The sequence below is a fragment of the Neopelma chrysocephalum genome, unplaced genomic scaffold (assembly GCF_003984885.1).
Source record: "Neopelma chrysocephalum unplaced genomic scaffold, ASM398488v2 Primary Assembly neopelma1_96809, whole genome shotgun sequence".
In the NCBI taxonomy this organism is placed as follows: Eukaryota; Metazoa; Chordata; class Aves; order Passeriformes; family Pipridae; genus Neopelma; species Neopelma chrysocephalum.
This window is the reverse complement of record NW_020925453.1, coordinates 191,092-212,974: the sequence shown is the minus strand read 5'-3', so window position 1 is coordinate 212,974 and position 21,883 is coordinate 191,092. Positions and strand designations below refer to the sequence as shown.

At 42.2% G+C, this 21,883-nt stretch overlaps 1 protein-coding gene across 1 annotated transcript in view; it reads right to left on the bottom strand.

Moving 5' to 3' along the window:
• The window catches only part of LOC113981880 (homer protein homolog 1-like), a 127,393-nt gene that overhangs the window by 79,468 nt on the left and 26,042 nt on the right, over positions 1 to 21,883 (bottom strand). The window contains exons 4-5 of the mRNA XM_027709550.1: positions 14,340 to 14,432; positions 2,268 to 2,410 (exon numbers count right to left, since the gene is read on the bottom strand). Of these exons, the coding sequence (XP_027565351.1) occupies positions 2,268 to 2,410; positions 14,340 to 14,432 (236 nt within the window). The remainder of the gene's footprint in view (positions 1 to 2,267; positions 2,411 to 14,339; positions 14,433 to 21,883) is intronic.

Sequence of the window (21,883 nt, the reverse complement as noted above, 5' to 3'; positions counted from 1 at the left end):
CAGTTGGTTTAACCCAGTTTTATCAGTATTGTTATTAGCATTCTTCTTGGTAAAGAGGGGTTTTTTCACTTACATCTGGGCATATTTGGTCTCTCTCTCTGTATTGGAGAAACCAGAGGTATTGAATCCAAGGGAGAGGACTTCTGTCTGAGGTCTCCGCCGCTCCAAATTGTCTCAAACCAAGACAGGTTTAACCCCAGCCAGCAATCAAGGCCCATGCAACCACTTGCCCACTCCCCCACCAGTGGGATTGGGGAGAGAACTGAAAGGGTAAAAGCTGGAAAACTCATGGGTTGAGATCAAGACAGTTTAATACGGAAAGCAAAAGCCCTGCACAGAAGCAAAGAAAAACAAGGAATTAATTCACTGCTTCCCATGGGCAGGCAGGTGTTCAGCAATCTCCAGGAGAGCAGGGCCCCATCATGCATAATGGTTACTTGGGAACACAAACATCATCACTCCAAATGTCTTCCCCTTCACTTTACATACTGAGCATGATGTCATATGGTCTGCAATATCCCTTTGGTCAGTTTGGGTCACCTGTCCCAGCTGTGTCTCCTCCCAACCTCCCATGCACTCCCAACTTCCTTGCCAGCGTGGCAGTATGAAAAACAGAAAGGGCCTTGGCTCTGTGTAAGCCCTTCTCAGCAATAACAAAAACATTATGTTATCAACCCTGTGTTCAGCACAAATGCAAAACATAGCCCTGTACTAGCCACTGTGAAGAAAATTAACTCTACCCCAGCTGAAACCAGCACAGCATGATAAATGATTCCCATGAGAATCATCATGAGAAGTGACCTTTGAAATGCAGAGTTATTGTTGGAAGACCACTTCTAGCTAGTGGTACTTAACAGGACAATAAACTGAAACAAGGCAACCACACTGCATACGTGAAGTAAATATAAAAATGCAAAGCATGTAAAAATTTTCTAACTTCTATTCTATACCATCAAAAATTACAACTGGGTCGTTTCAAAAAATATCTTTAGTCATGGTCAATGTATAGCAGAGCATAGTTACTATATTGTCATACCAGAAAACATATTTACATATGGAAACTGAGAGGGAAGATCACATTTTAAAAAAAAACAACACCTGTAGTCCTGTGTGGACTCTATCACAACTCCTTTTCACAAAGATATTGATAGAGAATTCCAACACAGAAACAGTAAGTTTAAATTAACTTGTTACAGAACACTGATATGCGACATGTAATACTACTTCAACATGCACAGAGCTTTCTTACAAAGCACTATTTCTCGTAAAACATGCAATAGAAGAACTGTTGAGAACTGAAGTGTAAAAGTAAACACAATCACTCAGCTAAAAAAGTATTTGGTTTTTCTCATTTGAAAATGTAAATGTTTAATAGTATTGTTCTTTTACAAGAAAAGAGAAGTCTTGAACAATTCCAATTCCATCTCTGCTCATTCTGAATTATTTGCATGACATATCTGACATCCTAGTGTTCCCCAACCTTTGATCAAGAGCTCTTAAACTCTATTTAAACTGATTCAGACCATGTTTAAAAAAAATAAATCTAGTATTTCTAACTTTGCTTTAAGTTTATTAAATATTTAAGTTACTTTCCATGATCTCAGTGCATAATGAGTTTTATTGAGTGTCCCACATACAGTCATTTCTGATTGGTGAGATATATCCATCCTAACTCATTATTTGTATTATTAAAAGACATAGTTTTCTTAAAGAAGAGTACAGTATTCCTAGTGCAATGAATTAAAATTCAGTCTGAAGCACAATTACACTTCTCTCATGTTTCAAAAAAAAGTTGAAAAATGTTTTCAACTGTCAGAGAACTGTTTAATTAAAGGCTGCTTTAAATTTTATAATCCATAAGTGTTGTAAGAGTCCTTTTTCTTCCAGCAACTCATTGATGAAAGGCTGACATCCAATCCTATCATTCATTTAAAGAAAATGTGTGCAAAAATAAATAAATTTGAATATTCTAAGAAGCAATTAACTTTACTAAGATCTCAAACATTGAAATAATGCTTCCTGTTAAAGGGACACCTGCACTAACCAGTGTTCAAGGACTCTCATTCAGCTGATTAAATTATAAAATAATGCTCCCCAAAATGTTATTCAAAGAGATTTCCTCATGTTTTTTTGTGAAAACAAAGATTATAATGCAAATAATTTAATCCTTAATTTTGCTAGGTGGAAGCCATGACATGAGAAAAGGTCCCTTTAATGAGGAAGGAGATAAGTATCACTTAATCAGGATGTGGGAATGGAATCTGTACCTATGGGTAAATGGCAATGCGTTCTGGGTTGGTTCAGCCCTTGGTTCTGAGTTCTGTGTCACTTCTGGCATCACTCTCTCGTCATCTGTCCCATTAATACTTTGTGGCGTTAAAGGAGACTGAATATCCCCTCCAGCTGATTCCTTAAGTAAAACAAACAAATGACACATTAGAATTACCAAGTGACCTGCTCAGGAAGGCTATGTGTATATAATCTCATTTATTCTTATATGAGATATAAATTTTAGTCAGTATTAATGTGAGGCTCATAGATTTCCAGCATCACTTGTGGCCATATTTCATCATGTGAATTTAATTTAGAAGTGTATTACCATAGGATTCATATTATCTTCCACAAAACACATCTGATCTATGATTTATTTGCAAGTATCCAGCCTCCCACTTATCACAGACCTCACTCTCTTACCTGATATTATATGCAGCTCTTGGCCAGCTACATAACAGGTGACTATTGGCAACCAGGATTCTTATCTCTTACTTTATATTCTAACATAGTGAAACAAAGAATTCTGATATTTGTTTCAAAATCTAGCATTCGTTTTGCATATTAACTAAAGTGAACAGTATAACAGCCATTGATGGTGCATTCACAGTTTCACCTATGAGCCATCTGTAAAGAAAACTTATTCAGCACAGGTAATAGGTTTGTGTAGTCAAATAGAACTTCCTTTTCCCAGGAGGAACAGGATATTCCATGCCATGTTATGTCAGCCTGGCTATATAAGGGGAGGGAAAGTTAACTCGGCCTTCTTCTTCCTTCCGGGAACAGCTGGATAGACAGCTGCACCTGTCTGAGACCCCGTTCAGTGAGGGAGGCAGAATTTTTTTTTTCTGTTGGTTTCCTTTGCCTGTGTCTGTAACGTTATTAGCTTCTTCCTTTCTTTTTCTCCATGTAAATATAAACTTTTGTTCTTGGTAAGCCCGGGATTTTTTTTTCACATTTTTTTTTCCTCCACCTCCCCTTGCGGGGGGGGGGAAATCTGTGCAGGCTTGGCAGACACCTGGCATTCAGCCTAAGTAAACCACCACATTCCTGGTGCCGGAAACCCAGGAAGACTGTCAAGGGGAGATTGTTTATAAAATAACTGCCTCACTTACCTGTTTGTTTACACTAAGTCGAGAACATATAACAAAAACATGGCAATTCGCCCAGTTCTTGTGGGGATACCTGTAATTTTACTAACAGTTTTGATAGGGTGTGGAACTTACCCCTTAAAAAACACAGAAGGGAAAGAAATCAACCTTTTTTTTCTTCTTGATTTTGACATAGAGGGCCTGGTAATGAAAGCACCCACGATCCTTACAAATCCTTACCCGAGTTGTTTGGCTTTATTACTGCTTTTAACCAATGCTCTTAAAACATTATGGGGAGTGGGGAAGGTAGTGTTGTTTTTGTTGCCTTGTGCCAGGACAAAACCAACTTCGAGAGAGAATTTACTGGGATGTTCTCTAAAGGGGCCAGTTCCTGGGTGGCAAGGGATGTGGATGAATTTAGGAAGGTTCTTAGGGCATCTAACACCCCCTGTTGCCTGGGACTTCACACCAGAACAAGTATTCAACCCCAACAAACTGACACGTCATTTGATGGAAGGCTGCCTTGCCTACCCTGATCAAAACCAGCAACTTCTCACCCTGTACTGGGGCCTGGCCTGTGCTTATTGAGCTGCTGTTCAATACTCTAAAAAGACTATGACTGAGACAGGGACCCAAACCACGACATCTGAAGTCACTATTGCCCCTGTAGTGAAAAGAAAGACATGGATAAGGAGCTCTGCAGGACCTACAGGCCTACCTCCGTGATTAGTAAGGGAGGAAGAAGGAGAAGGATCTACCCTTCCTGAGCCTCCGAGAGAAGAAAGGGAGGCAAGACAAATAGCTGGTGATTCATTAGAGAGAGCGAGGGTGCTTCCACCTCCACTTCCACGTGAGAGAAGCAGAGAGGAAACTAGACAGAAGAGCGAAGTTACTCAGCCCATGACCCCATCAGAACTTCGGGAACTGCGGAGAGATTACAACCGGCAGCCTGGTGAACGAATTCTTACCTGGATGCTCCGATGCTGGGATGACGGGGCTGGTAGTCACCTGTTAGAAGGTCATGAAGCACGCCAACTAGGATCTATTGCCCGAGATTGTGAAATTGAACAGGAAATTGGAAAAGAGAGATTTATTAGCAGTCTTTGGACCTGGATCCTCTTTGCTGTGAGAGACAGGTACCCATTTAAAGAAGATCTAATGAGCTCTACAAGAAGATGGACTACTGCAGAGGAAGGCATCCAGTACCTGCGGGAATTGGCCATGCTGGAAATGATTTACGGTGACCCAGGCAACCCCCACTACCAAAATCCAGAGCGTGTTCCTTGCACACTGCCCATGTGGAGAAAAGTAATTCAAGGTGCCTCTGCATCATATGTTAACTGTCTGATAACACTATATCATCCAAGGATGACTGAACCAAGTGTGGATACGATGTTTGCCTGGATACAGAGTATAGCAGAAGGTGTGGAAGCCTCCTCATTCTCCCGGGCTAGCAAGTTAGATTTCAGAGAAAGCTCTGATCTTCGACACCAACGCACCCACACTAGGGAGAGGATGGAGAGGCCTTACAAATGCCCCAAATGTGAGAACTGCCGCAGAAACAGCCTAAGAAAGCGGTCAGTCTCAGTCTCCTCCTGCCCCACTCAGGAGGAAAGAAAACCCCAGGAGCAGGCCATGCGGTGAGCTATGGTTCTTTCTGCGTGACCAAGGGGAAGACATGAAGAAGTGGGATGGTGAACCTACCTATAAACTTGAAGCCTGGGTATGAGAATTAAGAGGGAAAAACCTAGTAAGAAGGCCATCCATGTAGTTGATGCAGAGGCCCCAGAAAGAGATCAGCGACCTTTGCAATGCAGAAAAACCGAGGACAATTCTTGTGATCCTGGTGAGGGGACCTCTAGCTGGGCAATGCAAGGATCAGACAGTGAATACGCTGACCAAGAACAATAGAGAGGCCCTGCCTTCGGCCAGGAGAAGGAAAGGGACGATAGGGTTTACTGGACTGTGTGAGTTCGATGGCCTGGCACATCAGATCCGCAGAGACACAAAGCTTTAGTAGACACTGGCGCACAATGCACCTTGATGCCATCAGGGCATAAAAGCACCAAGCCCATTTGGATTTCTGGAGTATCAGGGGGACATCAAGAATTATCAGTGCTAGAGGTTGAAGTGAGTTTAATGGAAGACAAATAGGAAAAGCACCCCACTGTGACTGGTCCAGAGGCCCCTTGCATCCTTGGCATCAACTACCTCAGGAGAGGATATTTCAAAGACCCAAAGGGGTATCGATGGGCTTTTGGTGTAGCCACAGTGGCTACAGAGAAATTTAGACAATTATCTACCCTGCCTGGCCTCTCAGAAGATCCCTCCGTTGTGGGAATACTGCGAGTCGAAGATCAACAAGTGCCAACGGCCACTACAGTAGTGCATAGAAGACAGTACCGAACAAACCGAGATGCTGTGATCCCCATCCATAAAATGATGCGAGAGCTGGAGAGCCAAGGGGTGGTCAGTAAGACTCACTCACCTTTCAATAGCCCCATCTGGCCTGTACGTAAATCTGATGGAGGATGGAGACTGACTGTGGACTACTGTGGCTTAAATGAAGTCACCCCACCGTTAAATGCTGCTGTACCAGACATGTTGGAGCTCCAGTACGAACTGGAAGTGGTACACTACCATTGATATTGCCAATGCGTTCTTCTCCATCCCCTTAGCAGCAGAGTGCAGGCCGCAGTTTGCTTTCACGTGGAGGGGCGTGCAGTACACCTGGAACCGACTGCCCCGGGGTGGAAACACAGTCCCACCATTTGCCATGGACTGATTCAGACTACACTAGAGAAGGGTAAGGCTCCAGAACACATACAATATATTGATGACATTATTGTATGGGGGGACACAGCAGAGGAAGTTTTTGAAAAAGGAAAAGAAATCATCCAGATTCTCCTCAAAGCCAGTTTCACCATCAAAATGAACAAAGTCAAAGGACCTGCCAAAGAGATACAATTTCTAGGGGTGAAATGGCAAGATGGACGTCGTCAGATTCCAACAGAAGTCATCAACAAGATCATAGCGATGACTCCACCAACTAACAAGAAGGAAACACAAACGTTCCTGGGGGCCATAGGTTTTTGGAGAATGCACATTCCTGAATACAGTCAAATCATGAGCCCTCTTTATTTAGTGACCCATAAGAAGAATGATTTCCAGTGGAGTCCTGAACAATAGCAAGCCTTTAAACAGATTAAACAGGAGATTGCACGCGCCGTGGCACTTGAACCAGTCAGGACAGAACCAAATGTGAAAAATGTGCTTTATTCTGCAGCTGGGGATAATGGTCCCTCCTGGAGCCTTTGGCAAAAAGTGCCCGGTGAGACCCAAGGCCGACCACTCAGTTTCTGGAGCCGAAGCTACAGAGGATCTGAAGCCAACTACACCCCCATGGAGAAGGAAATCCTAGCGACTTATGAAGGAATACAAGCAACCTCAGAGGTGACTGGCACAGAAACACAGCTCTTCCTGGCACCCCGACTACCAGTGCTGAGCTGGATGTTCAAAGGAAAGGTGCCCCCTACCCATCATACCACTGATGCTACATGGAGCAAGTGGATTGCTTTGATTACACAGCGTGCCCAAATTGGAAACTTGAATTGTCCTGGAATCCTAGAAATCATAACAAATTGGCCTGAAGGTGGAAACTTCAGTCTGGCCGATGAGGAGGAAAAAGAACAAGTGAATCGGGCTGAAGAAACTCCACCATACAATCAGTTATCCGAAGAAGAAACACGTTATGCCCTCTTCACTGATGGTTCTTGTCATATTGTAGGGAAGAACCAAAAGTGGAAAGCAGCTGTCTGGAGTCCCACCTGACAAGTGGCAGAAGCTACTGAAGGAGAAGGTGAATCGAGTCAATTTGCAGAACTTAAAGCCATTCAATTTGCCCTGGATATTGCTGAACAAGAGAAATGGCCAAGGCTTTACCTCTACACTGACTCATGGATGATAGCCAATGCTCTGTGGGGCTGGCTGGATCGGTGGAAAAAGATTAATTGGAAGCGTGGAGGAAAACCCATCTGGGCTGCTGATGTATGGCAAGACATTGCTGCTCGGGTTGAGAAGTTGACTGTGAGAGTCTGCCATGTAGATGCCCATGCACCCAACAATTGAGCTAATGAAGAACATCACAACAACAAACAAGCAGATCGAGCTGCACAAGTCAAGGTGTCTAAGGTAGATCTAGATTGGCAGCACAAGGGAGAGTTGTTCTTAGCTCAATGGGCACATGATGCCTCAGGCCATCAGGGCAGAGATGCCACCTATAGATGGGCATGAGACCGAGGGGTGGATCTAACCATGGACACTATTTCCCAGGTTATCCATGACTGTGAGACATGCACTGCCATTAAAGAAGCAAAGAGAGCGAAGCCCCTATGGTATGGTGGACGCTGGGATAAGTATAGATATGGAGAGGCTTGGCAGGTTGACTATATCACACTGCCACAGACCCACCAAGGTAAACGCTATGTGCTCACCATGGTGGAAGCAACCACTGGACGGTTAGAGACTTATCCAGTACCTCACGCAACTGCCCGAAATACCATTCTGGGTCTTGAAAAGCAAGTCCTGTGGTGACACGGCACCCCAGAGTGCATTGAGTCAGACAATGGGACTCATTTCAAAAACAGTTTAGTTACTGCTTGGGCAAGGGAACATGGCATTGAATGGGTATATCATATCCCATATCATGCACCAGCTGCTGGAAAAGTTGAGCGATACAACGGATTGCTGAAAACTACTTTGAAAGCATTGGGTGGGGGGACTTTCAAAAACTGGGATCAGCACCTAGAAAAGCTACTTGGTTAGTCAGCACTAGAGACTCCATCAATCGAGCCAGCCCTGCCCAAACAGAACCCCTTCACACTGTGGATGGAGACAAAGTCCCAGTAATTCACTTGAGAGGTATGTTAGGTAAAGCAGTTTGGGTTAACCCTCCCTCGAGCAAAAGCAAGCCCATTCGTGGGATTGTCTTTGCTCAAGGACCCGGATACACCTGGTGGATAATGAGAGAAGATATGGAAACCCAGTGTGTACCTCAAGGAGATTTAACCTTGGGAAAAAACTAATTTGTATTCTGAGTTGTATGTTGCAGAAAAAGTCACCAGACTAGAAAGACCCGAACTAAGCTGATGCTAGTGCTCAACGATGAGACCACCGTAGAAGACAAGACCTGTACAAGCACGGGATGTAGGTGGATGATGGGGATATGGGTGTGATGTAAAATGGTATGGAATAAGGGATGGAGATTGTAATAGGTTTGTGTAGTCAAATACAACTTCCTTTTCCCAGGAGGAACAGGATATTCCATGACATATTATGTCAGCCTGGCTATATAAGGGGAGGGAAAGTTAATTCAGCCTTCTTCTTCCTTCCGGGAATGGTTGGATAGACAGCTGCGCCTGTCCGAGATGCCGTTCAGTGAGGGAGGTAGAATTCTTTTTCTGTTGGTTTCCTTTGCCTATGTGTCTGTAACGTTATTAGCTTCTTCCTTTCTTTTTCTCCATGTAAATATAAACTTTTGTTCTTGGTAAGCCCGGGATTTTTTTTTCACATTTTTTTTTTCCTCCGTCTCCCCTTGGGGAGAGGGGGGGAATCTGCGCAGGCTCGGCGGACACCTGGCGTTCAGCCAAAGTAAACCACCACATCCTCACAAAACTTTCATAGACATGTTAGCCTGGCCTAGCTCTCTCTGGTCATGGTATTATCTGGGAAGGAGAATACTCCAGTTATACCCAGGCAGCTACACCTGAAAAGCTTACTGACTTACTTCCTGGCAGAAGGCATTGGTGCAGTTTTAATCAGCTCTCATTATGCCAACACATACATTTATGTTTTGGCCAACAAACACTATTTTTCAATTTCTAGTCACTGAAAAGTGCTTCCTTTAAAAAAAAACAAAGTACACTGTGTAGCCCACATCTTAAGTTAGAACATTATAGGCTTTTCAGTCCCTGAATGTGGTTTAATTTTAATATATTCTTTCCTATTATATAGTTTTCCAAGTAATGATTTTTGCAGGAGAAAAGGAGTCATATAAGCTAAGTAGCTCATTTTAATTTCAAGATGTCTTAGTAGGCTTTTAATAATCAAGTGGTAACATTTAACTATAAGATAGTAAAGTTTCATGAATAGAGTTCAATGGATGTCATGGAGGGGTGACTATCCAGCAGAGGATTGGCTGAATTACAATATTTCCAAAAGCTAAGCACCTTCTATAGCCACACAGCCTTTTACCATCTGCATAGAGAAGAGATAAAACTGCTATTTACTCTTATTAAACTGAAGCACAAGCACAATCTCTGGAAAGCCAGCAGCTCCTCTTCCCATCTCTTTGCCACTGTAGAAAACTGAAGAACAGCAATCTCAGAAGAAATTGTATCTATCTGGTCATGATCTTACAAGATCAGGGTCCAATTTTAAGCCTGCACTTGTAGCCTTCAACTAGTTTACAAGGATAAGGCTTTTTGAAAGCCAGTACTGAATTTGATCCTATATCTCTAAGAAATGTTGCCCTTGACTTGGCCAGATGGAAAAACTCAATTCTTTTAAAGAAAATAGGATCTGGTTGTCATTATCACCTTCCACAAAGCACTGGTGTCACTTAACCAAAAATATTGCTCAACATTTTCATTACACTTTAAATTATATTAAGCATTTGCAGCACAGCAATTGTCAAAATTTTGCTTTTATTCTACTGTATTTCTCACATAGAGATATCTCACTCTGCAACTTGAATTATTGAGTAATACAGGGTTACAGTAAAACATTTTAATAATGACTTCAAATTCTATTATATTTAGCATTCCTCAAGGTGTACAATACACATGCATGTGTCTCCATTCTGCATCTTCTTATTAAATTCCTACTGATTAAAAAGCAGAAAATAATTCGCTTACACTGATTTATTACACAAATATGAAGTGTTATTTATAATATAAATGTAAATTATTTATTTTAGGAATGAAAATTGTTACCCACTTTCGGGAAGAAAGTACTTATTTTATACTCAAAACTATTACCTTAAGTGTTAATACTTTAGATATCAATATTAAATGCTTTTACACAACAATTTTACTGAACTGAAACTGAATTGAGATTAAAGTGTCAAAGGAGAGCAGAGCTGGCAAGATAATCAGGCACATTAATTATTTTATACAAATTATGTGCGTTTGTCTATTATTATCCTCTGATTTGATAAACAGTTTTCACTGCCATTAAATGAAAGGCATTATCAATCCAAGAGTTTCTTTGTTATTTCCTCCTCTTCCCAAACTACACTAGATGTTCTAAAAAACATATAACACATCCCACAAAATCTGACTTGCTTGTATCTTTAATCTAAGATTCCTACAACACTATTATTAGATACATAAAGCTAGAGCTTTATTAAAATATTTAAAGTACAAATGCATAAAAACAATTTCAGTAGAAGAAAAACAAATGTGTAAGTTCCATCTAGGCTTATTTTTCAGTAAAGAACTTTCATAGATGTCTAGTTTGAATGAAATTCAAGTGACAAAGATTAATGCAGACAAACATCACAATCTATATAGTACCTAAAGGTTTGCTTCCTGCAAATTCATGAGGGTCTGATCTGCATGTACAAAAGAAGCATCAGATTCTACTGTATATTTCTTCCACCAATACAGGTTAATCAGTGCTCTCACACACTCACAACTATCCATGCCTGGTAAATAATTTATATTTAAAATATAAAAATGTGATACTAAAATTTTTCAGGCAATAGCTATTCCTAATATTATGGGAGGGTCTCAGAATCACAGAAGAAAGAACTGGAATATTTTGATTTACTTACCACACAATTTCAGAAATTAACAGAGTTCTTAATCTGAAATGACTGGGGTCACAAGAAATATCTGAAGAAAGATTCTGGCTTGGAAAAAAAACCAAGAACTGTGGTTCAGACTCCAGTTCTTCAGTTGGTTGTAAGACTGATGGGGTGAGGGTGCAAACCCTATTTGGTTGTGTACTTGAACCTAATTAACGTTAGTTTAAACAATAAAGGGGGAAAAAAGCAGTACACACAGTTTTCAGCCTATTGATTCACTCTACTCAGTGAACTCCAGATCAGTGTTGCACTTTCAGTGCATAGGCAAGCCTGTAACTGAAAATAGACCATGGGTGGCTTGTCACTGTAAGATCCATGGGTTTATGACATGAACAAAATAATGTATTTTTTTAAGCAGTAATATGAGAAATGTAACATATTTTATGTAAGTTTTAAAGGCATATTTTCCAGTTTTTATATGCAGTATCTTCCTACCTATTAATTTAATGCAGAATGATATCTGCAAGTCCAATACAGCAGAGGGATTAACAGTAGCTAACTGAGCTACTGTTATAGAGCTCACTACTCTCACACTACCTCCCAATGCCTTTCCTGTCAAAACTTCCTTTAAAAGCCAAGTTCCTATAAAGTCTTGACTGGCCACTGAAAATATCTCTTCTTCCTCTTTTCCTTCCCTTCTCTGCCAAGGATCACTATATAAAAGGGAAAAAAGAGCTGTAAAATGATTGACAAAGGCAACACTGGAATTACATGCCTTGCAGCCATTTTTTGGCAGATAATCAAATGACAGCAAGTGTTCCTTCAAATGTCTCTGGGGTCCCACCTTCCCTCCCCACTACCAAGCACCTGTCTTTCCCTCAGACATAAATTTCTTCAAATAAGCCCCAGCGCTATGGAAGTGCTGCAGTCTGTCATGAAGTCATCACTCCTCATCTGCTCCAAACTCCCTTCTTTCTGAAGAACTAATGAGAAGCATTATGTGAAGACTACTCTGCTGATGTGTCAGCACTTGCACTAACTGTATTTTGGAATAGCACGCTAACTTATCAACACAGCTAAAAGCCAAGAGATGAAAAGTAAGGCCTGAATATGAAATTATTCCTAAATGTGTGGTAAATAAATCGCAGTTTTTAATGTGTATTATACAATTGCTTGAGATAACATTTCTATAGCTGCCTACAGTATAAAATGCTAGGCTCCAAATAAAAAGGGAAATCTGGAAAATAAACAATATTAATAGCTCATATAGATTAAGAAAAAGCTTTAACCCTGGGCAACTGCTAGACTAAAGAATCTGAATGAGTAGCTCAAATTTATGCCCAAACCAAATAAGTCACTCCATTCAACAGTTTCAGATTTAACTTCTGAGTGCAGATTATTAATCATTATGTCAGAAGAGAAGCAGAGTAGTTGTTTTGCCTATAATATAGGCAACAACTAGAGGCCTGGATGAAGCATTTCACTGTCTATAAAGTCCAAGTGTATACTAGCGTGAGAGACTGGATTTGTATCTCACTGGGTTATTTATTAATTGGGTCGAATCAACCAACTTCTGTGTATGTGTCGGGGGAGGGGGCCAGGCCTCCAGTATCGGAAGACACATGGTCTACAGCCAACATGGCAGCTCAGAAGGTACATGGCACTGGAGCCATGTGGCAAGAGCCTGTCAATCAAAAAAAGATCCACCTGGTAGCCCACCCACATCATGCCTCCTAGAGCCTTGATTGGCTGATTTACTCCTCACTCCGGCTAAGAGGGCACTGAGTGGTCAATAAACTGGTGGTCCCACCTGGGAGGGGTGGCCACAGTGACCGGGGCATATAAATATAGGCGCAGAGGGCCTCTATTTTCTTTGCCTTTCTCTCTTGGGGCCTGCTGCTATGTGACTCTTGGCAGTAACTATTTTTCTCTCTTTTCCTTTCTTTCTTTACTCCTTTCCTCTCTGAATTTCTTTTCTTCCTCTCATGGGTAACTTAAAACCAATGGGTGGTATTTCATTAGGTTGTGTGGGTTGGTGTTTGCTGGGTGCTTTAGTGTAATGCTTGTCCTTAGTTGTTTGTTACTCCTGTAAAACCTTTTGCCAAAATGCTTATTTTCTCACTAAATTAAAAGAAGTCCCTTGGGAAATGCATGTTGTGTGTTCTCTTTATGTGAATTCAAGGTATCAAAGAACCAAAGGCTCTGCAAAAGTTCGGGTGGGCAAACTCTTGGGAGTCCTAAATATAAGTAAAACACCCGGGTGGCCTGTGGCTTGAACCTGGGGCTTTACAACTAGATTATAATACTTCCATTATTTATGTATTTATTAATGGCAATTATGAGAAGTTTAGAGACAGTCAAGACAACTAATAAAAATTAATGCCTTATTTTCTCCTGTTACAGTAGAGCGAACATTTTCCCTTTAATAGCAAAAGCCAACCTAGCACTGGGGCAAAATGCCTATTGGGAAAACATGAGGTTGGATCATGTATTGTTGTGGTTTCCACTGACTTGGAAAGACAACAGATGCAGCTTTCTGGTGGCAATAAACCTATTCGTACAGCATGTTGCAAACTGACTGCCGTCCTTGTTCCATCAAAGATCATGAGCATACTGCAGTGCAAAGCACTTAAGGGATGCACTGATTCAATGAATGGGGATGCACTCCCAAGAAAAAAAGACTCAGCTGCATTAATCCTACTCAGCTCAGGAACCCCTGCTGTAGTTTTAAAGCTGCTTCATCCTCCAAGAGGAGGAATTATTTTTGTGTTCACTATTGCTTAAAAAAGTAAAAAAACTTCAATTTTTGTTGTAATCAGTGCATCACCTGAAGTTTCATAGATACAATAAGAAAAAACACAAAGGGTCTTTACTCTAGATTTACTTACATAACTGCTCACTGTCTTTACTCATAACATATTTTCTGGGGAAAGCTCAAAGAAAGGGATGAGAGTAAACAAAAGGACAATTTCATATTAAAGCAAGCCCCTTTGACACTTCAGCAAAGTATATTAAATGCATTCTTAGACTTCTTGACACTTCTAGCTGACTGCTGAGAGAATTCAGGGAAACTGTGAAGTACTCTTAATTTTTAATACAAGATGCATATAAGATACAGTAAGTAGAACAGACTATGAAGTACTAGGCTTAAATCAGGCAATAAGACTCACTTGAGAGGGTGTACTTGTTAGCTCCATCTTTTCTTGGGATTTTTCCTTTGCTAGTCGTGCAGCTTCTTTGAATTCCTGAAATTTTTCTGCAAACTGAAGGTACACATTTAAAAAAAAAAAGGTAAAAGAGAAAAAGTAGGTGTGAAGTAATTATATTACATGCAGAACAGAATGCTGTACTTAATATTTTACAAAGTCAAATTCTGTCAGTAGAATTTTTTAATTTTTCTCCTTATTAGATACTTACTTATTTCAGAGAGTTACACAGTGGCATACCTTTTAGACATAATGTACTCTGTTTATATGACAGGAAAATTATGATGCAACAAAATTTAATTTGTTGCTAATAGTGTTAAAAAACTGTGGTATTTTGGTCTAGGCCTTCCTTGGTGACCAGTTTGTAACCAAGGAAGTGCCCAGATTTACCCAGTATTCCCTACGATTTTTATGTAAGCTGGAGTATAAGAAGAAAGGAGGAAAGGCCTTCGCTCTCTTTCCTTCCAGCGGCTTTGGAAGTGCAGGTTTCCCTGCTGTTGAGTCTGTCGGGTTGGACAGTGATGCCTGGCAAGGCCTTGTCGACCTTGGGAGGCGGAGGCTGCCGGCAGTCGCTCCAGCGTGACTCTCCGTTGTCCCAAGGAGAGTAGTAGGATATTCTTTGCTAATTCTTTTAGTTGCTAGATCTTGAGCTATTGATCGGGATATATATATATTTTATTTTGGTTTTGTTCTTCCCTTCCCCTTTCCCTTTTCCTTGTGAAATTGTATATATATTTCAACTGTATATAACTGTAATATAAGTGTAAATATATTTATATATTGCTTTAGCTGTCTCTCTCTCGTTTCGGTTTTCTCGGTTGTTTTTTTTCTCCCTCTTCTCCCTTGGTTTCGGGGGGGACACTTCTTGTGGTAAGGTTTGGAGACTTGGCAGGGAGCCAGCTTCAAACCATATCAAAAACCCACCTCATATATGGCATATAAGAGTGATAAGCTGCCTTGCACAGCTACTTTCAGATTCAGGTTTTACTGTTTTCCTGACCACAAATGATCTGGTTCTGAAGCCTACTGTGGTCACTATTAGCCTAGAGCCTTCAATGGGCTTCATTCTTTCATGACTGAAAGAACACTAATTTCTTCCCAAATTTTAACAGCATTTATAATTTCAGTAGCTAATTAAGAAAGCAGTAGTGGGAATATTGAGTCAAGTTCATTTCTTGATTGTTCACTGACATGAATCGAGTTAAAGAACAAATTAATTGAACTAAACACTCATATATACCAAACACTAAATACAAGAATTTCACATTGAACTGACATATGAAGCTTGATTTCTCTGCTACATGAACCTCTTCCTGAAAATAGCTAAAGCAGCAATTTAGAAACGCACCCTCAAAATTGATAAATTAAATCAATTTATTAAGAATAGGACCTAGATTCTCTGGCTAGAGAAAAATTTGGCTTCATAGATCTCAGCTTGACACTACACTATTATAGTAGCCAAGCATTCATTTTGGCTTGCTACTGCTTTTATACAAAACATGATCTTTTTATGATCAGCTTAAGACTGATTACTCTGCAAAAACATTGGAAACTTCATCAACACCTTCTAAATCTCTCCAGCAGCAGCATACAAAGAAATTGTTTTGCACTACATGTATTCAAAAGGGATGATGGCTACCTTTGTGTGACTCAATCTCCTCAACTATTTTCAATCAGAACTTCACTTCCTATCCAGGATCTAAGAAACCTTATTGCCTTTAAACTACTTCTCCTGGTAGGCTATTAGTTTTTGAGGAAGTATCATTTCTCTTCACTGGTATCCTATATTTTGGTTGTCAGGTTATTTTAAAGCATATGTTTCCTGAATATAGGAAACAAAATATACCATCCAGAAACTCTAATTCAGTATCAAAAAAGGCCAATGGCATCCTGGCCTGTATCAGGAACAGTGTGGCCAGTAGGACTAGGGAAGTGATTCTTCCCCTGTACTGGGCAATGGTGAGGCCACACCTCGAGTAGTGTCCAGTTCTGAGCCCCTCAGTTCAGGAAGGATCTTGAGGTCCTGGAGCATGTCCAAAGAAGGGCAACAAAGCTGGTGAAGGGTCTGGAGCATAAGTCCTATGAGGAGCAGCTAAGGGAGCTGGGGTTGTTTAGCCTGGAGAAGAGAAGACTCAGGGGAGACCTTATCACTCTCTACAATTCCCTGAAAGGAGGTTGTAGCCAGGTGGGGGTTGGTCTCCTCCCAGGCAACCAGCAATAGGACAAGAGGACATAGTCTTAAGCTGCACCAGGGGAGGTTTAGGTTAGACATTAGGAAGAAGTTCTTCACAGAAAGAGTGACTGGGCATTGGAATGGGCTGCCCAAGGAGCTGGTGGAGTCACCGTCCCTGGAGGTGTCTAAGAAGACTGGATGTAGCACTTAGTGCAATGGTCTAGTTGACAAGGTGGTGTTAGGTCATAGGTTGGACTCGATGATCTCAGAGGTCTTTTCCAACCCAGCTGATTCTGTGAAATCTTTTAGGTATCACTGACTTCTGTCTGATTCCTGATGGAACAATCTTGAGGTGAATTTGTGGTCTGACATATTGAGAAAAGGTCTAATGAAGATAAACAAATGTTTAATAATTTTCTTCTATACTGTTTGCACATTAAGTTGATTAGAGTGATGTTATTTTTATACTGGATAGTCTTGCTCCACTGATTCTCACAGTTCCAATAATCACCTAGAAAAAGTTTACCACTGTTTCACTCTATCCTAGTAATCAGTTTAGGAGGACAAAGGTACATGAACCAAAGAGTAATAGTCAAAAATTCAAACACTTAATACATGCTTTGGAAATCATCTGCTTGTTTAGAGTGACATAGTGTCATAGGTTTGAAAAGAGATGTTGGAATTTTTTCCCAACATCTGCCCCACCTCCCCCATCTGTTTCTTCTGGGATGGGGGGGGATGGAGCAAAGCTGCATGCACTGGGCAGTGCGGGAGTGGGGGGAGGGCGAGCTCTCTCGGGAAATACGGTTGCTGTGGGGATGGCTGGGGAGTTTTTTGTTCGGGGTTTTTGGGTTTGGTTCACAGACCGGACAGAGCGGGGAGCCTGGTTTTGGGTGCCTCCTTTTCTTTTCCTGAGAGGAAGTTTTTTTCCCCAGGGGACACCTTGCAGGGGACGACTGAAAGAGAGAGACTGACCCATCTCAGAGCGAGGTATTCTGCTGTCGGGACTGCCTGTGGGAGAAAGGACTCCTTCATCGCTGGCTGTGATACCATTGGCTGCTGGCTGCTGCGGGAGCACGTGGCTGCAAGCAGCTGTTGAACTGCCAGGAGAGTCCTGCCTTCCCCCCTCCTTCCCCCCCGCCTCGCCCTGGGTTGCCACGGGTTTCTTCCCCTGCACCTGGGGAATTGGGACTTTGTTTTGTTTCTTCTGAAAGTTTGATTGCACCATTTGTTGTTTATTCAGATTTTGTTAATAAAAAGCTGTTCTTTTCCTTTTCCACACTTCCGCCTGAAGTTTCTTAATTTCTAAGTTGTAATCTTGTTAAACTAAGACATTTATTGGTGCCCAAATCGTAGGGCTTGGCTAGAGGAAAGGTGGAAAAGGAATAAACCCTCTTGTTTAATTACCTGTGTATTGCATACAGAGACACCATTAGCCATCATGTGGTCCAACTTCTTTTGGCATTTGGCGGTGTATATGGTCTTTCTATTTATGGATCACTTCTTAAAGATGGACACTATGGCTGCAATAGTTGTGGCTGCTATTAAGTTTGTAAATTGGTACCAGTGGCTGAAAAATTCTGGCCCTGTAGTTCTCTTTTGGAATATATATAAATGGATGCATTACTACCACAACCTAGGTTACTATTTTTGAGGTTTTACTGATAATGGGACCTATTTTGGGGGAGGAATACAGGCAAATGCTTTTTCCCAACCCTTCACCCACTTCTCATATGTCCCTACCACAGTAGCTTCTGAAGGGTTGATTTTTCCCCTGGATGTTAAAGATATTCTATTCCTGATGATGTTTTTGCTGTGTTTGTTCAGTGTGGCCTACCCAGCATTTAGAGACAGGGTGAGGTTGTCTTTGCTAACTGCCCCAAGACCTACCCCAGACACTAGGGACCCTACCCAGGAACCTGCCCAACAGCCTGCCACTGTCCAACCACCTGCCACAGCCCAACAGCCTGCCCTAGACATGTCACTCTGATTGGATGGGAGCATGGGAGGAGATAGGCCAGGTGCTGAAGGAATACTCTCCCCCGATTGCTTGGAAGCTCTCCCCTGACCAAACACAGATCCCCTGTAAGGTTGCCGAGTGCCTGAAAGAACATCGGTCCATAAATTCTAGAGATGGACAGCTTTCAGCAATGTGCTGGACCTTAGCCCACACTTACCGCACCATGGTCTGGACTGGGCAACACCACCTATAGTCAGAAGGGAAAGATAGTGGAGTAGAGAAACCAATAGACATCACAAGTGCTCAGTCCCCAGCCATGCCAGAAGGGAAGTCACAGCCAGCAGAAGTGACCCCAGTGCAGAGAAAGAAGTATAAAGCCAAGTCAATATGCCCAGTTAATAAGGATGGGCCTTCACAACCAGTGGAGGGACCAGAGCCTGAGATCATTACCGAATCCCTGTCATATGACCAGCTCCGCAATATGCGGAATGACGTTATTTGACGTCAAGACGAGCCCAGTTTGACCTAACTGATTTGAGTGTGGGACCTTATGGATGAAAGCTTGCCATTTGATGGCAACAAAGCAAGGTATTTGGGATCCCTAGCCCAGGATGTGGGTATCGAGCAAGCATTCATGAGGGAGTCAAAGCCCCTTTCTCTCTGGGAGCGACTTCTAACAGGTGTGAGAGAGAAGTTTGTTTACAGAGACTTCCTGCAGCAGCACCATTATGAGACAGCCTGGAAGACCATGGAGGAAGGTATCCAACGCCTGAGAGAAATGGCACTGTTAGAGACACTTTTTGAAAAGGATGGGCAACCCAGCCACAACCCTGACAACATCAGGTGTAAGTCACAGATGTGGTGGAGCCTTTCACAGCAAGGGCCACCCATATACACCAATTTCTTGGCATCATTGCACTTTGGAGGAAACAGAGAGACAGTGGGTTCTGTAACGAATAAACTCCGGATGTACGACAGCATGGTCCACACCCTGTTATGGGCCCATATCTCCACTATAGAGACAATGGTTGAGAGACAATAGAGGAGATGAAGGAAAACAGGTTCCATGTGGCACCAGTGTGAACCAGAGCCTCTGAAGTCAGAGCCAGATGTTCCCCAGTTAGAGAGAGCAGACAGACCCCAAGAACTGAGCTGTGGTATTTCCTAGTCAATCATGGAGAAGACATGAGACAGTGGGACAGGAAACCTATCCATGTCCTGGCAGCTCGAGTACAAGAGTTGAAGGAGAGAGGAAAAGGGAAGCCCATGAGAGTAAGTGGAGTACCGGTATCTCATGGACAAGGATCTGACCTGCTAGAAGGTTCCTCCCGAATGTATTCACAGGGAAAGAGCTGTGATGGCCCCAACCAAGACCAGTGTTAGAGGGGCCCTGCCTCTAGCCACGTAGAGGCACGGGACAACCATGTCTATTGAACTGTGTGGATCAGATGGCCTGGCATGTCAGACCCACAAGAATACAAGGCTTTAGTTGACCCTGGTGCTCAATGCACATTAATGCCATCAGGACATGTGGGATAAGAGACTATTTCCATTTCTGGGGTGACAGGAGGGTCTCAAGAGTTGACTGTTGGAAGCTGAGGTGAGCTTGACCAGGAAGGACTGGCAGAAACACCCCATTGTGACTGGTCCAGATGCCCCATGTATCCTGGGCATTGACTATCTAAGGAATGGGTATTTCAAAGACCCAAAGAGACATGGATGGGCTTTTGGAATAGCTGCTGTGGAGATAGAGGTGGCTAAGCACTTGAATTCGTTACCTGGCCTCTCGGAGAACCCTTCTGCTGTGGGATTGTTGAAGGCTGAGGAACAGTGAGTGCCGATCGCCACTAAAATAGTGCATCATCGGCAATACTGAATGAACCGAGACTCTGTGATTCCCATCCATAAGATGATTCGTGAGCTGGAGAGCCAAGGGGTGGTCAGCAACACCCACTCACCCTTCAACAGCCCCATCTGGCCTGTGGATAAGTCTGATGGAGAATGGAGATTGACTGTGGACTATTGTGGCTTGAATGAAGTCACACTGCCATTGAGTGCCACTGTGCCAGACATGTTGGAGCTCCAGTACGAGCTGGAGTCCAAGACAGCGAGGTGGTACGCCACTGCTGACATTGCAAATGCATTCTTTTCCATCCCCTTAGCAGGAGAGTGTAGGTCGCAGTTTGCTTTCACCTGGAGGGGCATGCAGTACACCTGGAACCAATTGCCCCAGGGGTGGAAACACAGTCCCACCATCTGCCACAGACTGATCCAGGCTACACTAGAGAAGGGTGAAACAGAGCAAGGATTTTTAGATGCTGGGATCCTGCTCTGAGAAGTTCACAGGGGGCTATTGACTGCCCAAGGAAAAGCTGTAAAGCATGCGAAAGAGATTCTCCAACTGTTAGAAGCTGTCCAACTCCCAACACAGGTGGCTATAATGCACTGTAAAGGACACCTGAAAGGTAACACGGTTCCAGAAATAGGCAACAAGAAAGCTGATGCAGAAGCTAAATTAGCTGCCGCAAGAAGCGGAGAATTAACAATAGCAGCTTTAGTGCCAGAAAAGCTAGACACAGATTTCCAGCCAGAATACCAAGAGGCAGATCATAAGTGGATACATAAAAATGGAGGTAAGCTATTGGACAATGGGTGGGGCCAGCTGAAAATGGGACAGCTAGTATTGCCAAGAAAAATGGTATGGCAATTCGTAAAAGAGGAACATGACAAGGCTCATTGGGGCTTAGATCCACTCTATCAATATTTAAAAACTAGAGTGGCAGGACCAAAATTATTTACTGCAATAAAACAGGTTACATCTCGATGTGAGCGTTGCCTGAAAAATAACCCAAATACTGAGAACAAAATACAACAAGGGGCAATAAACAAAGGAAAATTCCCAGGTGAAGTTTGGCAAATTGATTTCTCTGAATTACCAAGAAAAGGGGGGTACAGATATCTCTTAGTTTTGACAGATACATTTTCTGGATGGCCTGAAGCTTTCCCATGCAAAACAAATAAAGAAAGAGAAGTGATCAAAATTCTGTTAAACGATATTATACCATGATTTGGGGTGCCAAGGAGCATCTCTTCAGACAGGGGTTCACATTTTTGTGCAAAGGTTATACAGGCAGTAAGTAAAGCATTGAAAATCAAATGGCAATTGCATATGCCCTACAGACCCCGAGTGGGCAAGTAGAAAAAATGAACCATCTCATTAAACAACAAATTGCTAAAATATGCCAAGAAACAAATTTTCAGTGGCATCAAGCTTTACCTATTGCTCTGATCAGATTGAGGGTCAAACCAAGATCAAAAGAAAAATTGAGTCCATTTGAGATTTTATATGGTAGACCCTATGCAATGCAGATTGTA